The sequence below is a fragment of the Rousettus aegyptiacus genome, unplaced genomic scaffold (genome assembly GCF_014176215.1).
Source record: "Rousettus aegyptiacus isolate mRouAeg1 unplaced genomic scaffold, mRouAeg1.p scaffold_m13_p_2, whole genome shotgun sequence".
Classification (NCBI taxonomy): Eukaryota; Metazoa; Chordata; class Mammalia; order Chiroptera; family Pteropodidae; genus Rousettus; species Rousettus aegyptiacus.
In genome coordinates, this window is record NW_023416295.1 from 173,029,508 (window position 1) to 173,044,782 (window position 15,275).

The 15,275-nt window shown below is 53.9% G+C and overlaps 1 protein-coding gene and 1 pseudogene across 2 annotated transcripts in view; both read right to left on the reverse strand.

The window, feature by feature from the left end:
• The window catches only part of LOC118613806, a 30,443-nt gene extending 18,523 nt beyond the window's left edge, over window positions 1-11,920 (reverse strand). For both annotated transcript variants that reach the window (XR_004955896.1, XM_036237599.1), the window contains exons 1-2: window positions 8,905-11,920; window positions 8,289-8,426 (exon numbers count right to left, since the gene is read on the reverse strand). Coding sequence is in view for 1 of the 2 variants with exons in the window: in XM_036237599.1 (XP_036093492.1) it covers window positions 8,289-8,426; window positions 8,905-9,354 (588 nt within the window). In the remaining variant the exon portion in view is untranslated. The remainder of the gene's footprint in view (window positions 1-8,288; window positions 8,427-8,904) is intronic.
• LOC118614024 lies at window positions 1,774-1,892 on the reverse strand (annotated as a pseudogene).
• Window positions 11,921-15,275: the final 3,355 nt, after the last annotated feature.

Sequence of the window (15,275 nt, forward strand, 5' to 3'; positions counted from 1 at the left end):
TGTAATCCACATAAACCAAAGCTCTTTCAGGTCCTCATTTTTTTTTCCTTTACGCCTACAGCACCTGGTCTTCCTGGGTGGTCTCCCATCCAAGTACTAACCAGGCCCGACCCTGCTTAGCTGTCGGATCCCCAATTTTTATGAGTGTGAAGGGGTCCTGAAACCAAAATGCTTGGGAACTGCTGGCTTAGTGGAAGAGACAAAGAAGCACATAGATAAGAAATTGGACTGGAAATGCCCAGTGCAACGAGCATGCGCGGATGGAAGGGAAAGGCCTCGCGGACCGGCTGGGCCCTGAGGAGAGGACGAAGCCCGCCCGGCAGAGCGTGGAGGCCGAGCAAAGAAACGCCAACCTCCTGCCCTCCCGTGGGCGGTGAAGGCATTGCCTCCCATGTCTGTAAATCTCTTAATGTCCGGTTCTAGAGGGAGGACTCTCTCTATAAATGTACTGCTTCGCTTTTTTACAATTATTATATGTTGTTTTTATCATCTGAAAAATGACGTCTTTTCCCCCAAAGATGTGCGCAGCTCTTGCAGGTGACGCCCTGCCAGGCAGTGTATCTGGCTCCCAGCTTTCGGCTTCACTTCCTGCACTCCGTTTAAAGTCTCTTTCCTTTCTGGCTCTGCTCACGACTCCCCGTCACGCCCAGTTCCCCAGTGCCTGGTGGGACAGCCCCGCCCGGTGCCCCCTCCTCTAACCCAGCCTCTGCGCCCCTGGCCCCAATGTCTGTCTAAAACACAGATCCACTTTGAACTACTTCCTTCCTGGGAAACGTCCCAGGTTTCCACTGCCTGTGAAATAAAAGCCAAACTCTCTGGCATGTCGATACAGGCCCTCCGTAAAACTGGGCCTAATTTCTTTGCTCACTTCCAGCCACTCCCCTGCTCCCTGTTACCTGTGCTCAAGCCACACCAACCGTTCATGGCTCTCAACATGCCACACACTTTAGGCTTTTTCGTCCTCTCGTCCTTGCTCAAGGAGCCTGGACTATGGCTCCTCCTTTGCCCTTACCTACCCCCACCTCGACCCCGCAAACTGACCCCAGGCATACGAATGCTTACTTTTCAAAGTCTGTGTAAAATTCCCTCCTCCTGGAAGCATTGTCTGCCTGCTCTGTCCCCTTAGCTCCTTGTATACACCTTTATCACACACAGTCCACTGCAGGAGTCAACAAACCACGGGCTGGTCGTCTGCCTCCGGTTCTTATACGGCCTGTGAGGTTAGTGCGGTTTTTACGTTGTTAAATGGTTGAACAAAAATCTAAAGGAGGAAATTCTGTGACACATGAAAATTATACAACCTTTAAATGTCAGTGTCCACAAGTAAAGCCGTGCTAGTGTGCTTCGGTATTTCCTGTCCACGGCTGCTTTTCACGCTATGGTGACAGCTGAACTTGCAACAACAGAGACTGTAGGACTGCAAAGCCTAAAATATTTATTATCTGGCTTTTTACAGACCAAGTCTGCCAACTCCTGGTCTACTCTATGTATTTATATATCGGTTTGCAACTAGACAGCAAGCCCACAAACATGAGAATACATTGTACATCCCTGTTTATCTGTAGCCTGTAATATTGTATCCAGCACACAGCAGGATTTCAATATTGAATGAGCAAACGCCTAACTCTTCAGTAACAGCAATGTGCTCTTGAGAGGGAGAACGTGCCGGGTCCTGATTCACAGAAGAAACGCCGCCAGAAAAGAAAGACCATATCAGGAGTGACTAGGGTAGTAGAAGTTAGTGGTTTTTTGGTTTTGTTTTGTTTTGTTTTATGCCTACAGCACCTGGTCTTCCTAGGCGGTCTCCCATCCAAGTACCAACCAGGCCTGACCCTGCTTGGCTTCCGAGATCAGACGGGGTCCGGCTTGTTCGGGGTGACATGGCCGTGGACCCGGGACTGTGGCTCCACTGGGGCACAAACCTAGGACCTTCCATACATAAAGCATACTTTTTAAGGACAAAAATCGAGAAAAGCTGGTTCTCATGAAAAATTTCCAGGCTCACAATTCCACCGATCTTATCCGGCACAAGATCTTGTAGTAGTAGTAGGCTGTACTTACCTAAGACTTCATTTAAGACATACAAGGGCTATTTCCTCTCTCATCATATCTAAAGAGCTGTTTAGTTTCCAGAGTCCCCCCATAATTTGGTCCCACCCTATTTCTCCAACCCCAAATAGGAATTCTCTCCCCACAGACAAGTTGGCTCCTCATCCTGCCCCAGGCACCTGCCTCCTGCCAAGGCCACCTATCGAACTCTAAACATCCTTGAAGACCTATCTCAAACCCATCCCTCCGGCCTTGAAGATATCGACTCCTCTAGAATGCCAGGACATGCACGGAAAACAAGGCAAATTACCTGTGCTTTGTTGTTTGAGAAAAGTTTTAAAATCTAGTGGCCACAACGGAACCGTGTGCTCTTTGTGAAAGAGCGCGTCCTCTTACTCCATTTGTGTATCCCGCACAGGCCTAGACCCTCACCGAATGCTTGTAGAAGGTTTGTTAAGTTGGGAGGGTTGAAAAGAAGGGGAGCTAAGAGGAGACGAGAACCCACAAACTGTAACACACGCAGAACCAAAGTAAATTCGATGACATACATAGGCTGCTAAGGGCAAGGCAGTGCGATCGGCGAGAGGTTTAGGGAACAGGTACATTTGAAATGATCGGTGAGTCCTGGGGAGGTTTTTCAGTCGTAGGCACGGGGCGGACGTCGCAGACTGAGCCACAGAACCACGACGCTGCATTCCTCCATCCTTCCCAGCGCTCCGCTAGGCCCGAGTGCGGGAGGAAGGAAAAAGTCGGATTCGGCTGGCTAACACACGATTACGGGCCTTCCATGGAGTAACTAACTTAATTTTCACAGCAGCTCTCTGAGGTTATTATTCCATTTTACACATGCGGGCATGGGGGCAAAGAGAGGGTAAGAGTGACTTGTCACAAGCACACAGGTTATCAGCGTCAGAACCAGGATTTGCACCCAAGCAGGGGGCACGGCGTCTGAGGTAAGGATCCATTCACCACACGGGTTAGTACTGGGAGAGGGAGACTCATTCGGAAGTCTTAAAAAACAAAACAAAACGACAAAAAAAAACACTCGACTTCAGACTGATTATTAATCTATTTCTTTACATGCCACATTGATCATTTTTTTTTGGGGGGGTGGGGTGAACCAATGTTCATCTTAAATTTGTTTTCTTGAAGATAGCCTGGATCTATGAAACCTTCACCGCACTGTCCCCAAATGTCCATCAATAAATAGGGGCCACCAGCCATGAAAAGGAAGGAGGCAGCCCTGCGGGGTTGCTAGGGAATATGACAAAGCCTCTGTCCTCAACCAAACTCTAGCCAAGCTCCTGGGAGCCCCCTTCTCCTCTAGAACTCGCCCTTGGCCTACGAGAACTGCAACTTTTTTTTTTTAACATTGATCGATGTTGGTTTCCGGCAGCTCAAAACTGTCCCTCGGATGAGGACCCCGGCCCCTCAAAATGCCCACTTGAGAAAGCTCAGGCTGCCGAGAATTGACCATTCGTTTCGGCCGACACTGGAAGATAAACCCCGAGCCCCCTCTTTGAGCAGTTATTTTAGGAAGTTTACAATTGTAAGTCTTTCCTCCGTCCCTTTGACACGGGTCTCCCACAACCCAGGAGTGTCACTGTCAAGGACCGGAAGGCGATTCATTTGGAACGTCAACATCAGGAGGGACAGGGCCCCTGGTCCCCCAGTCTCAGTGGGAGGGCAGAAACCTGACTCCCATAATTGCCAGTTACCAGACCCAGCGGGCCTGGAGCGGGCGCGCTGACCAAACCCTCTTACTCGCTTTCTGTAATTTTTCACGTCTCTGACTTGCTCCCCTCCCTCCTCCCTCCTCCCTCCTCCCTCATTTTCCCTGTAAAATGCCTGGTCACCTCTGCGTGGGTCAGAATGGAGCTCGGCTCTGTCCCCAGTGCAGCGGTGACAGAACGACACCTGTTGTTACCACATTCGCTAATGTCTGGCTTAGTCTTTGACACGTGCTCACCAAGACAAAGTGCGGAAAGTGCCAGGTACGGGCCTGGGTGGCTGGGGACAGCGTGGGAGAGGCCACGCTTCACCAGGCGCACTCTCAGCCTCGTCCGTTATAGAGTTTCCATAACTCTCTTTAAAAAGAAAGAAAAACATGCTCAGCCATGCCTTTCAAAGCCAAGGAATAAATACTGTAAGAATTTTAAGATATATTTACTGAATGCCGGGCATGGTTCTAACTCCTTCATCTGATTAACACATTCCGCCCTCAAGGCTCTCTGGAGTGAGACTTTACTGTACCTATTTTTCAGACAAGAACCTGAGGCACAGAAAGGTTGAGTAGCTGGCTCAAGATCACAGAGCCAGCGAGTGGCATAGCCGGGCCCGATCCCCACGCCGTCTCTGGCAGAGCAAGTCTGTCCATAAAGACGCGAGGACAGCGTCCACGGCAACTTGGTAACAAACGTCTTCACATTTGAAAAAATAAAGCACTGCGCTGAGCACATAGTCACTTTAAGCCAAAGAGAAAACGTTCATCACTTGTTTAAGCTTTTTCTAACAAATACAATGAGACAAAACACGTACAGGGGAAGAGGGACGGAGGAAGACGGAAAGTCTGAGGGGGTGTGCGGGAGAGGAAAAGGGGCCACGGAGAGAGAAAGAAGGGGAGACAAAGGCAGACAGGCGCAGAGGTTCCCCTCACCCGCTCCCTGTTTAAGATTTCAGTAACTTATCTTCCTTCCAAAAGAATGGAAAAAACAAAACCCCAAATTCATGGAAACTGGGTACGCTTGGCATTTAAATAAACATGCTTCTTTTTCATAATTAGATTTATCTTTAATTATGAAATGTCTTAACAAACAGAAGCAAAGCACCCTTAAAACCAACTCACGCCAGCCTCCAAAATAAACTAACTTTTATCTTATAGACAGGAGACTTGTTGCCTTTGCAAAACTTAAAATCCTGCAAACTTCACCCAATGTTCTTGTGAGTAACACATATTTTGAAGCATTTCTGATTACTCATTTCAACGGGTGCTTAAAACGCTAAAAGCCTGAGAGATACCAAAACTAATACACAGACTCTCCCAAGGAAGGCCTGTGTCTAGAACAGTAGCCACAGAGGTAGCAGGTTACTTTGGAGCTATGCAGGTGTACATCACCTCCCTTATAAAACAGACATTTTTTCAGAATATTCTATTAAACAACAGCAACTGGCATCTCCCATTTCATGTTTCCCCATTGTACTTATTGGCCCTAATTCAAGAATATTTTAAAATAAATTACTTCTCTCACAGCTGTTTTTATTTTGACCGTTTATTTCAGAGGTCAAGCTGATAATAGTAATAATAATAACAGCTGCCATATATCGAGCACATATTACTGTATCAAAACTAAATATTGTATGTACATTATTTTATTTAATCCTACAATAAGTTTTAGGTATTTAACTCAATTTAAAAAATATTCATGCATTATAAATCGATAATGGCGAAATATAAATATTCGAACAAAATTTATGAAGCTTACAATAATGACTTGACAGATTCTTAAGCTTAAAATACATCACACCAAGAAGCTTAAAAAGCAATTAAAAATGCAACCTTTGGCCACTATGTCGGTTTTCACCTACGTAGTCAAAGAAAAGTTTTGACTGCTGAGATAACTAGTGCCTCCAACAGGCTAAGGTAGCACCAAGAAGCTTACATCTGCGATCTCTTTTCTCACTGAATGATTTTTTAAAGCTTCTTTTTATCTATACTCTTTATTTTATGCCAAGCAACCTACTGGCATTATCTCATTGATTAAATGATTCAATACAAATGAAATTCTAAGAACCATGCTACACATAGCAAGTGCTCAATAAACATCCATTATGATCTTATTTAATCTTCACGTACCTAATAATTCCTAATAGGAGAAAGATTACTATGCCCCACCACAAATGAGGACCGAGTGCTCAGTCCGGAATGACCTGGCTAGCCGGTGGAGGAGCCCAGCTGTGGTCACTTCTCACTGCACATTTGATTTGAGAACATTCCTGGAAAGGACTCGGTGGCTTGTCAAAAAAATATATCTGCTGTGTCTACGGGCATGCCATCCTGAACAAACCCCATCCAGTCTGATCTCAGAAGCTAAGCAGGGTGGGCCTGGTTAGTACTTGGATGGGAGACCACCTAGGGAGACCAGGTGCTGAAGGAGTAAAAAATAAAAAAATAAGGGATTGTAAACTGACAAGGTCCTTGCATCTGTGAGGTCAACCAAGGGTTGCCTTGCCTAAAAAATTATAAAAACTATATACATATATGCACCGAATGTAAGTTCAGTTCAGAAAGAGGGCACAACGTAGATTCCATGTAGACTGGAGAACACTGTAGGAGTTACAGGAGATCTGGAGGGGGGGTGGGGGTGGGAGGGGGTGGGGGTGAGGTTATCAGGACACGGGGTGCAGAGTCAGCCAGAAAACCATATGAAAACAGGTCCCACCTTACACAGCTTCTAAGAGGGCTCCTGCCTCCAACACACCTATGCTGAGCGCCAGCTCTGTACAAGGCCTGCTCCTGATGCTGCGGAATCAGACTAAAGGTAAGTCAGTGGTAGTGGCAGAACGGATCAAAGACGAACAGAAAATGACTGCAAACTGGGGTAAGTGAGGAAAGCAAAGAGGGCGCAGAGCTAGTGTGGCAGCCTGGCCCTGCCTGCCCACTTCCTGCTCCAACAACTTCGTTCCTGCCTGCCGCCCCCACCCCACCCCACCTGCCAAAGACTGTCCGGCTAACTTCGGGTCTCTCACAGCTTGCCAACCAACCAGCGTTCTTCCTTATATCCGCAGCTGTGTAGGAATGACAAGACTATAAAACTGCCCGTTATGTTACAATCGGGGCTCAGCTGTTCGATGAGAATCCGCTGAGCCAGTGCCGGCGTCAATAAACGCTGCTTCCTGCTTATAGCCTCCGTGTCCCGCCTGTCTGTGCGAGAATCCCACAACGCGAGGGCCTAGGGTTACACCTTCAGATGTTTCAGGAAGCAGCTGCTTAGAATTTTCCTATTAAATGTTTTATAATCGAATCCTATGGACAAGAGAAGCTCCTCCTGAGGCACTCACTGTAAAGTGGCAAGCGACGATCTTTTAGCATCTTTGACCCCGAAGCGGTCTTTGAACAGAAAACGTTTGGAGCCCCTCACAGAAGTGGATGTGTATCAATCTCCACTTATTCACGCCAGGGAAAAGAGCCCTTCTGCCCCTTTCTCTTTAATTAAGTCCAAACAAGTAGCAATTAGGTAGGAAGGGGCAGCGGGTCTTGCAAGGAGCCGGCAGCTCTTGCGGCGCGCGCCGCGTCGCCCACGGCGGCCCCGGGGACGGCGCGCCGGGCTGCAGGCAGGCGGCGCGCCGGCAGGGGGCGCTGCAGGCCTCCCCGGCCGGGCCGGCGCCTGGGGTCCCCGCCTCCCCCGGCGGCGCCGTGCTGAGAGCCTGGGGTCCCGCCACGCCCGGGCGGTGTGGACAGTGCACCGACCCTCGCCGCGTTTCCCCTTTTTGCTCACATTCACCCTCCACCCCGCGGCGCCCGCGTCCGTCCTCGCACGCGGCCCACCGCCCGCGCCGCCCGAGCCGCTCACTACGGGCCGAATTCAGGGTCTGCGGAACGGCGGGTCTTCCTCTAACTCACCCGGAAAGCCCCCAACAGACGCCACCCCGCCGCCCTCATTTCGGGAAACGCTTTCGCCAGAACGAGTCGCGCCTCGCCCCGAAGGGTGGGAACGCAGTGAGGGCGCCTCCCCGCACGCATACCCCGCTCTGCCCCGCGGCTGGGAGCCGTTCCTCCCGCCCCGGGGTGCATCCCAGGGGCGCGCGCCCGCAGCCCGCGCGCTCCCGTCTCGCCAGGCCCCACAAACCCGCCCCGCGCGCTCCCGTCTCGCCAGGCCCCACAAACCCGCCCCGCGCGCGTGCCCGCCCCGCGCGCTCCCGTCTCGCCACGCCAGGCCCCCCAAACCCGCCTCGGGCGCGTGCGCGCAGCCCGCGCGCTCACGTCACGCTCCCCACCGCCTCCCCGGAGCGCGCGGCCGCCCCCGCGCGCCGGTCCTCCTGCTCCCCACGATGACGGCGCGCGCCCCGCCTTCCGCGAGCCCCCTGCGCCCCTAGAAGCAAATCAGCGCCACGGAGCCATCCGAAGGGCGGGAAGGGACTGGTGGGCGGCGGGAGAATCGAGTCGAATTGAATCCGACCTCAGCCCGCGGGCAGCGCATCCCTCGCCCGCGGGCCCCGGGCCGTGGCATTGAATAAAATACCTGTCTCCGCAGTGGCGACAGAGCGGCTCGGACGGAGTCCTGCCCGGAGCTCGCGTGAGGGCCTCTCGGCGTCCGTGCGGCCTCCATCCAGCCTGGAGATCGTTCCAGACGCCAACGGGGCCGGCGCGGCCGTTTCACCTGGGGAAGAATTAATTCCCTGACACGGGGAGCGTGGCGAGGCGCCGCTCGGGGGCGCCGCGGGCCGCGGGCGTCCGGGGGGACGGAGCCCAGCCCGGGACACCGCGATGGCGACACGCCGAGAGGCCGGAGCCCCGCGCTCGCAGACGCTCGGCCCCGGTGGGATGACCGGAGTCGGGCTGCGCGAGGCCCCTCGTGTCTCGTCCCGAGGCCAGCAGCGCGGGGCCCTGTGGGAGGGAGAGTCCAAACAACGACGAGGTGTCCAGGCCGACCCTGACCTCCCTCGCGACGTCCATGGACCTGCCCTGCTATGCCCGAGGCCAGAATAATTACCGGCCGCCCTCTGTCGAACTGCTCCGTTCAGTAAACATTAATTTAGCGAGGCCCCGCGCTAGACCCAGCAAGAAAGGGGAGATGCGCACTGGGAGTCATTACCGGCATCGTCATGGCAACCACACTTGTTAGGCCACCAGCCCACCTGAACCGTAAGGCTCCGGTCGCGGGCTGGGTTCCCTGGGAAACAGAAACCGAGTCTCCGCGACGTGCACGCACGAAGCCCGCCGGGCAGCGAGCGCTCCCGGGAAGCAGCCGGTGAGCGAGCGAGCTGGACGGGGCCGACGTCGTGCTGCGGTGCAGCCGGGAGCCTCAGCCACTTGCACCGGGAGCTCAGGAGCCGGGGTGGCCCTTCAGAGTTCTCCTGAATCGAGGAAAGGGGGCCAGCTCTCTGTACCCCTGCGTGGACAGGCCACTGGCCTGGGACTGCCCTGGGGAGGGCACATCCTTGTGCACCGCAGCTCCCTTCAGGGAAGGGCGAAGCCGCAGGCGCGAACTCCGCCGTGGGCCGCCGCAGCGACGCTCGGCGGCAGCTGCAGGAACGGCGCCTCCGCACTAGCAGGATTCTGGGTACCGCGCCCCACACCCGGCGCATTCGTTCAGGGCAGCTTGTTTCATTCGCCTCTGCTCTCTGCACACTTGATTCCTTTCCCCTGCTACTTAGGCTGCAGGGGTGGATGGTCGTACCACAGCTCCCTTTTTAGATGTTCCATTCTAAACACAAGCGCAGCCGAGAAAACAATCCAGTTTAAAAATGCACAAACGACTTGACATTTCTCCAAAGAAGCTGTACACGTGGCCAATACGCACAAGAAAACGTGCTCAACATCATTAGTCGTTATGGAAATACAGAACAAAACCACATGATATACTATTTACGCCTACTAGGATGGTTTAACCAAAAATACAGAAAATAACAAGCATTGTCGAGAATGTGGAGGATTTGGAACCTCTGTACATTGCTGGGGGGGGGGTGGTAAAATGGCGCGGCCACTGTGGAAAATAATTTGGCCATTTCTTAAAAGGTTAAACACAGAACTACCACTTGATCCAGCAATCCCACTTACGGGTGTATATTCGAAAGGATTAGAAGCAAGGACTCAGATGAACTTGTGCACCAATGTTCACAGCAGCGTCATTCACAATAGCCGCAACAGCTTTTGGCCTTCACAAGCAATATTACTTGTACACATATCTCGATAGACACGTGCGCCAGTTTCAAGGGCTCCGGTTTCTCTAGGTTTTATACATAGGAGAGGAACTATTGAGTTACAAAGTATCAATCGTCAGCTTTAATAGTTGGTAAAACCTTTCAAAGTATCCTAATTTACACCCCGCCCCCCCCCCCCACCAGTACTTTCAATGGCTCCACGTCCTACCCCAATGCCTGGTATTATCAGGCTTTCTAACGTTTTCCAACCTGGCGAGTACGTAATGGTATCAACTAGTCTCTAGTTAAGTAAACAGAAAAACGAGGCGTTTCAACAGAGGGACTTTAACAAGGAAAACAATAAAGGCGATGCTGGCCTGGAAGGAAATGCAAGCTAAGAAAGACGGCAAGATTAGTGCATGCGAGAAGCGGACCCAGCTCCTAGGACTGACGTATACATAGGAAGACCGACGCATCCTCCATCACCGGCTGCCGGGGACTGGCTGAGATGCACCTGACGTTTTGGCGAACACAGAAAGGGGCTCCGCCTTCGTGGTGCTGCTAACTACAATTCCGGAGCAACGTTTCCCATTTCTAGCACATTCACTATAGCTCCTGAGAGAAACGCTTTGCAGCCTGTCTCAATGAATTTTACCTTCAGCTTCCTAACCATGCCGACCTGCTCGCCTGATGCCCACCTCCTCCTAACTCCCCCGCCTTCCTCAGCCTGTTCCATCTCCCGAATCTCTCATCTGTGCCCTTTTCTCCCTCCTGTCACCACGGACTGTCCCATGGTAATGACACCTGACATGTCCCTCTTTCCCAGCTCCCAGCACATGGTCTCACACAAACCACCTGCTCCAGAAATGTTTCTTTGATGAATCTGAAAACCTAAGGGTTGGGGACCGATGAACCATAAGATGCCCTCCAGCTGGACGTCTGGCCTAGAGCAAGCAGCTTCTTTTCCTAACACAGGGCCATAGGAGGGGAGGGGTGGCCGCGATGACGGTGTGGCTGTGCCAGCTGTTGAACTGCTTGAAATGTCGTCACACCTGATGGTAAAGAGCCTCTGTGTGCCCCTTCCCAGGGACTCCCTGGGGGCACACCCCCCACAACGACAAGGGGTTGAGAGGACCTTACTTAGCCTGTCGGGTGGTTGCACAGTTTGAATACAGTTCGAATATTACTCAGAAGGGTGAGTTTTGGAGAAGAGCTGCTCTCACTGAGTCAAGAGCTTGTGTTTTGGGTGAACTCTATTTTGTAACTTTTAAGGTCTAATTGAAATGAGATGAAAGCCCAGGGTCCCCGGGGCAGAAGAACTGAAAGAGCAGCTGTGGTTATTCTCAGACAGGGCAGAAATACTCGGCAGTCACTTTCCTCCAACTCCTCCTCACCTTAGGAATCTGGGAAACAGGTCAGGCGCCGCCCCTTGGCGTGAGGGGGAGGGGAGGAGGGAAGAGCTTGCCTGGCGGAGGGTGCTTAGACACTAGGACTAAGGTCAGTAGGACAGGGCAGGCTGGCAGCCACCTCAGCCTGCGGGCAGCGGAGCTTGGAGAGCTCTCAGGACGGCATGCGGCGGGGTCCCGAGGACTGTGCTGCCAGCCCCAGGCCCGGGTGGCAGCAAAGGGTTTTTGGGAGCTCCAGAGAGTTTGCCAAGCTGCCCTGGAGTCTGTCCCTCACTCGGAAGCCCCTGTCACCAGGACCAGACACGCCGCAGGGTGTCCATCCGCCACCTTCAGGCACTCAAGTCGTCCTCTGTGCCCTCAGGCTGCCGAGACCCCTGGTCACCAGCCCCTCAGTCACGCCACGCTGGGCCCTGAGCTGCACCCCTGAACTGCACCCCTCCCCGCCAGTGACTGTCACACCATTCGGAGTGACAGCATCAGTTAAACCAGATGAGATCGCCAACCCTGGAGGGCTCCTGACTCATAGACCCTAATGTCACAGCTCTGCAAGCGCTTGGCAGTTGACAGATTGCCTTCCCGCTCCTGCGCCCAACCTGAACCCTCCGCGGGCCGGGCCGGGCTGGCCGTGACTAGTCAGGCGACTCAGTCGGGATTACAAGGCCAAGGAGCAGGGGCTGGTCCTGTGCCACCCCTCACGGGGTCAGAAGGAATCACCTCTAAGAGAGTGCGCAGCTGAGGGGCCCCCCGAGGGTGGGCTGGGGGAAGGGCTCTGCCTCCACTCAGCAGAACCACGAGCATTTAGAACCTGCTGACCTCCCAGCAGAAAAGCATGGAGCACATGCCGCAGGTGGAGGCCTCCAAGAAGCCCCTGCGCGGGTTCAGCTGGGAGGAGATGCTGCAGAGGTGGGTGCCACCGGGTGAGAAGGCGGCGGGATTGGGGGGAGGCCTGGGGGAGCCACGGGACACTGAGGGGAGAAATCTCTGGGGCACGGAGGAAGCGTCCATCCCCTACTTGCGAATCCACACCAAGCCCGTTTCTCTCTGGGCATCCGGCTTCCTGGCACCCGGACGCCCAGCTGCGGCTTTACCGGCCTTCCATCCCCCCCACTCTAGCCACGCCCTCCAGCCCTCGCCACACTCTCTGGCCCCCTTGCGCTCCCCTCGCACACAGCGCACACTCTCGCCTCCCACGCCCCGTCTTCCCTCCGAGAGACCTCTCTCCGGGGCCTTGATAGCTCCCCTGCTCCCCCTTTGGGCCTCGGCTGTCTGCCTTCCTCCGAAGGCCCGAAGGCCTGCCCTGACTCCCGCTCGCTGCCCTGCAGGTCATCTCAGGCCCGGTGGTGAGCACGACTGGTTGGTCACGTGGCAGCGTGTGGTAGTCGGGGCTCTGTCAGTGCGTGTCGCCTGCAGGAGTGAAAACACGGGCGCGCACGCGGATGTGCATGCCCCGCTCCGCTCCCTGAGTCCACGAGGGGTAGCCTCCCCTTCCCTGCCCTCCTGTCCTTTCCGTCACCCCTCCCGACGCAGACGCTCCTACGACTGTAATTTCCTAAGTGGCAAAAGTACTAGAATCATCTTTTGTTTTAATATTTGGTCTCTGGACCCAGTTCCTAACACAGAGGTCCTAAATCCCTTGGACTTTCCCAGGTGACAGGAGCATCTTTTGCTCTCATGAGGAGACTCTGGGTGGACTCCCAGAGAGCTTCGGGATGGGGGCCAATCCTGGGGGAGCAGAGGAGGGCTGGAGATTGAGGTTCCTCCCTGCTAGGAGAGAGGCGCGAGCAGAATCCGTCAGAGCCCTGCCAACACTCTGACCTTGGGTCTCTGGCCTCCAGAACCACGAGGGAATAAATGTCTGTTGTTTAACCTGCCCGGTCTGTGGGACTTCGTAACCGCAGCCCGAGGAAGTGGAGGCAGATCGTGGAGAGACCACGCTGGCTGACAGAGGTGTCCCAGTCTCTGCTCCAGAGTGGACTGGCGTCTGTCAGAGGCTCTGGGGCCCGAAGAAAAGGACTTGGGGAGCCTGGAACACCAGCTCCCTCGACGTCACCCCATCGCACTGGTGTCTGGGAGCCTGCATGGACTTCTTTCAGGTTAACCCCAGGCCACAAAGGGCCACGACTGCTTCAGAGGGACTGTCCTCAACGCAAGGGCCCAGCCACCTGTCCAAAGACCCAGATATATTTTTTTATTCTATCATAATATCACAGCCTCTAACTCCTGGCTGCGGCAGGAGAGCGGGGATTCTAGGGTTCTTATAATATCTCCTGTTTTCAAAACTGTTTTCTTATAAAATGTACATTTTATGCAGCTTTTCGGAGATTGCAAACCCTTGGGGGAGGCGTCTCTGGCAAGTCACCGGAGGCCTGAGGGGCAGTGCTGGAGCAGAGCCCGACCCCCCAGGCAGGGCCCGGCCTCGCCTCTCTCCTTCCGGGAAGACGGAGGTGCTGACATCTGCCTCTGTGCGGTGGTTGAGGCAGCGAACGAGATGTTAGCGGCAAAGGCCTGCTGGCCCTCGGCACCCCTCGAATCTGAACCTGAGAAAAAGACCGAGCACCAACCGCTCCTACTCCATAGACGCCGAGGCACTTGTTCTTGGCAGTCCAGGGCTGTGGGTGTGCCAGGGCATGCCAAGGTGTGCAAGGCTGTGGGTGTGCCAAGGCTGTGGGCGTGCCAGGGCATACCAGGGTGTGCCAGGGCTGGGGTGGTCCAGGGCGGTCCCGGGTGTGTCAGAGGACTGTCCTGGAAGCGAGCCTTGGAAGAACAGGACTTGGCCAAGGGGAGGAAAAGCCCAGGCTGCAAGAAAGAGGAAACGGTGCAATGGGATCCTCAGATAATTTGGGGATCATGGCACCCCCAAGATAATCTCCTTTTAAAGTTCTTTTACATTCTCTGAGCAGCTTCCTCCCGGTCCTGAGGAAGGAGGAAGGCAGCGAGCCCAGGGTCACCCCGGTCCCACACAGACAGCAGGGGATGGCCCTCAGTGCAAAGGGTCGTGGCCAGGGCTGAGGGTGGCCCGGAGGCCTCAGCTGTGGTCCCGTTAGGCTGACACAACCCAGTAGCGCGGTGACCAGAAAATCGTCCAATTCCATGGTCCTTCTATGTACTTTGAGTCACAAATACCTAAGAACCTCGATCAACAATCATGTAAATGTATCATCTAAATGTTCCATAATCTCTGATTACAGGGGGAAACTGAGTAATTGTGAGGAGTTGTCTCCATAGCTGCGTCGCAGGGAGGCCTAACTCCTCTCCCTGGGGGACCCCGCCCCGAAACGCTGCCGCCACCAGGGGTCTGATGGCCTGTCCAAAGAGCCTCGCTGTCATCCGTCCGTTTTTATCTTTTAACTTGATATTACTTCCTGAGCAGGTGCTGGGTCACATGCGTTAAAATCACAATGATATGAATAAGATGCGCCCGTCTCTCTGAGTCTCACCCCGTTCGCTGGCTCACCCCCACGAGAACCCCCTTTTAAGTTGGTTCCCATCCTTCCGGTGTTTTCTTAGGTAAATACAAACACGTGCAAATACATGCCCTCGTTTCCCTGGCTGATCCAACAGGTCCCCACTATAGAGCCGGCTCTGCGGCCTCCTTGCTCCTTCCCATAGATCTTGGAGATCGGGCCACGCCGTTTTTACAGACTCAGAATGTCCCCTACGTGAATGTGGAAGCGAATTAAACCAGTTCCCTACAGGAGAGACAATGTCCAGGCTGTGCTGTGACCGGCAAAGCTGCACGGCAGCTGAGTTCCTGGCTCAGCAGGTTTAGTGACGTACAGATCACGGGCATGCACACAACTCCAAACCACACCGAGGTCTCATTTCTCCCCTGGGAGGGGAAGAGGCATGGCCAGGCACCCTCCAGGGCTGTTGCTCAGCAGCCTGGCCCATGATGGATGAGGGGCCTGTGTCCCTGGCTCTCACACACATGGAGTTTTGCACATATCTCAGCATGGTTTT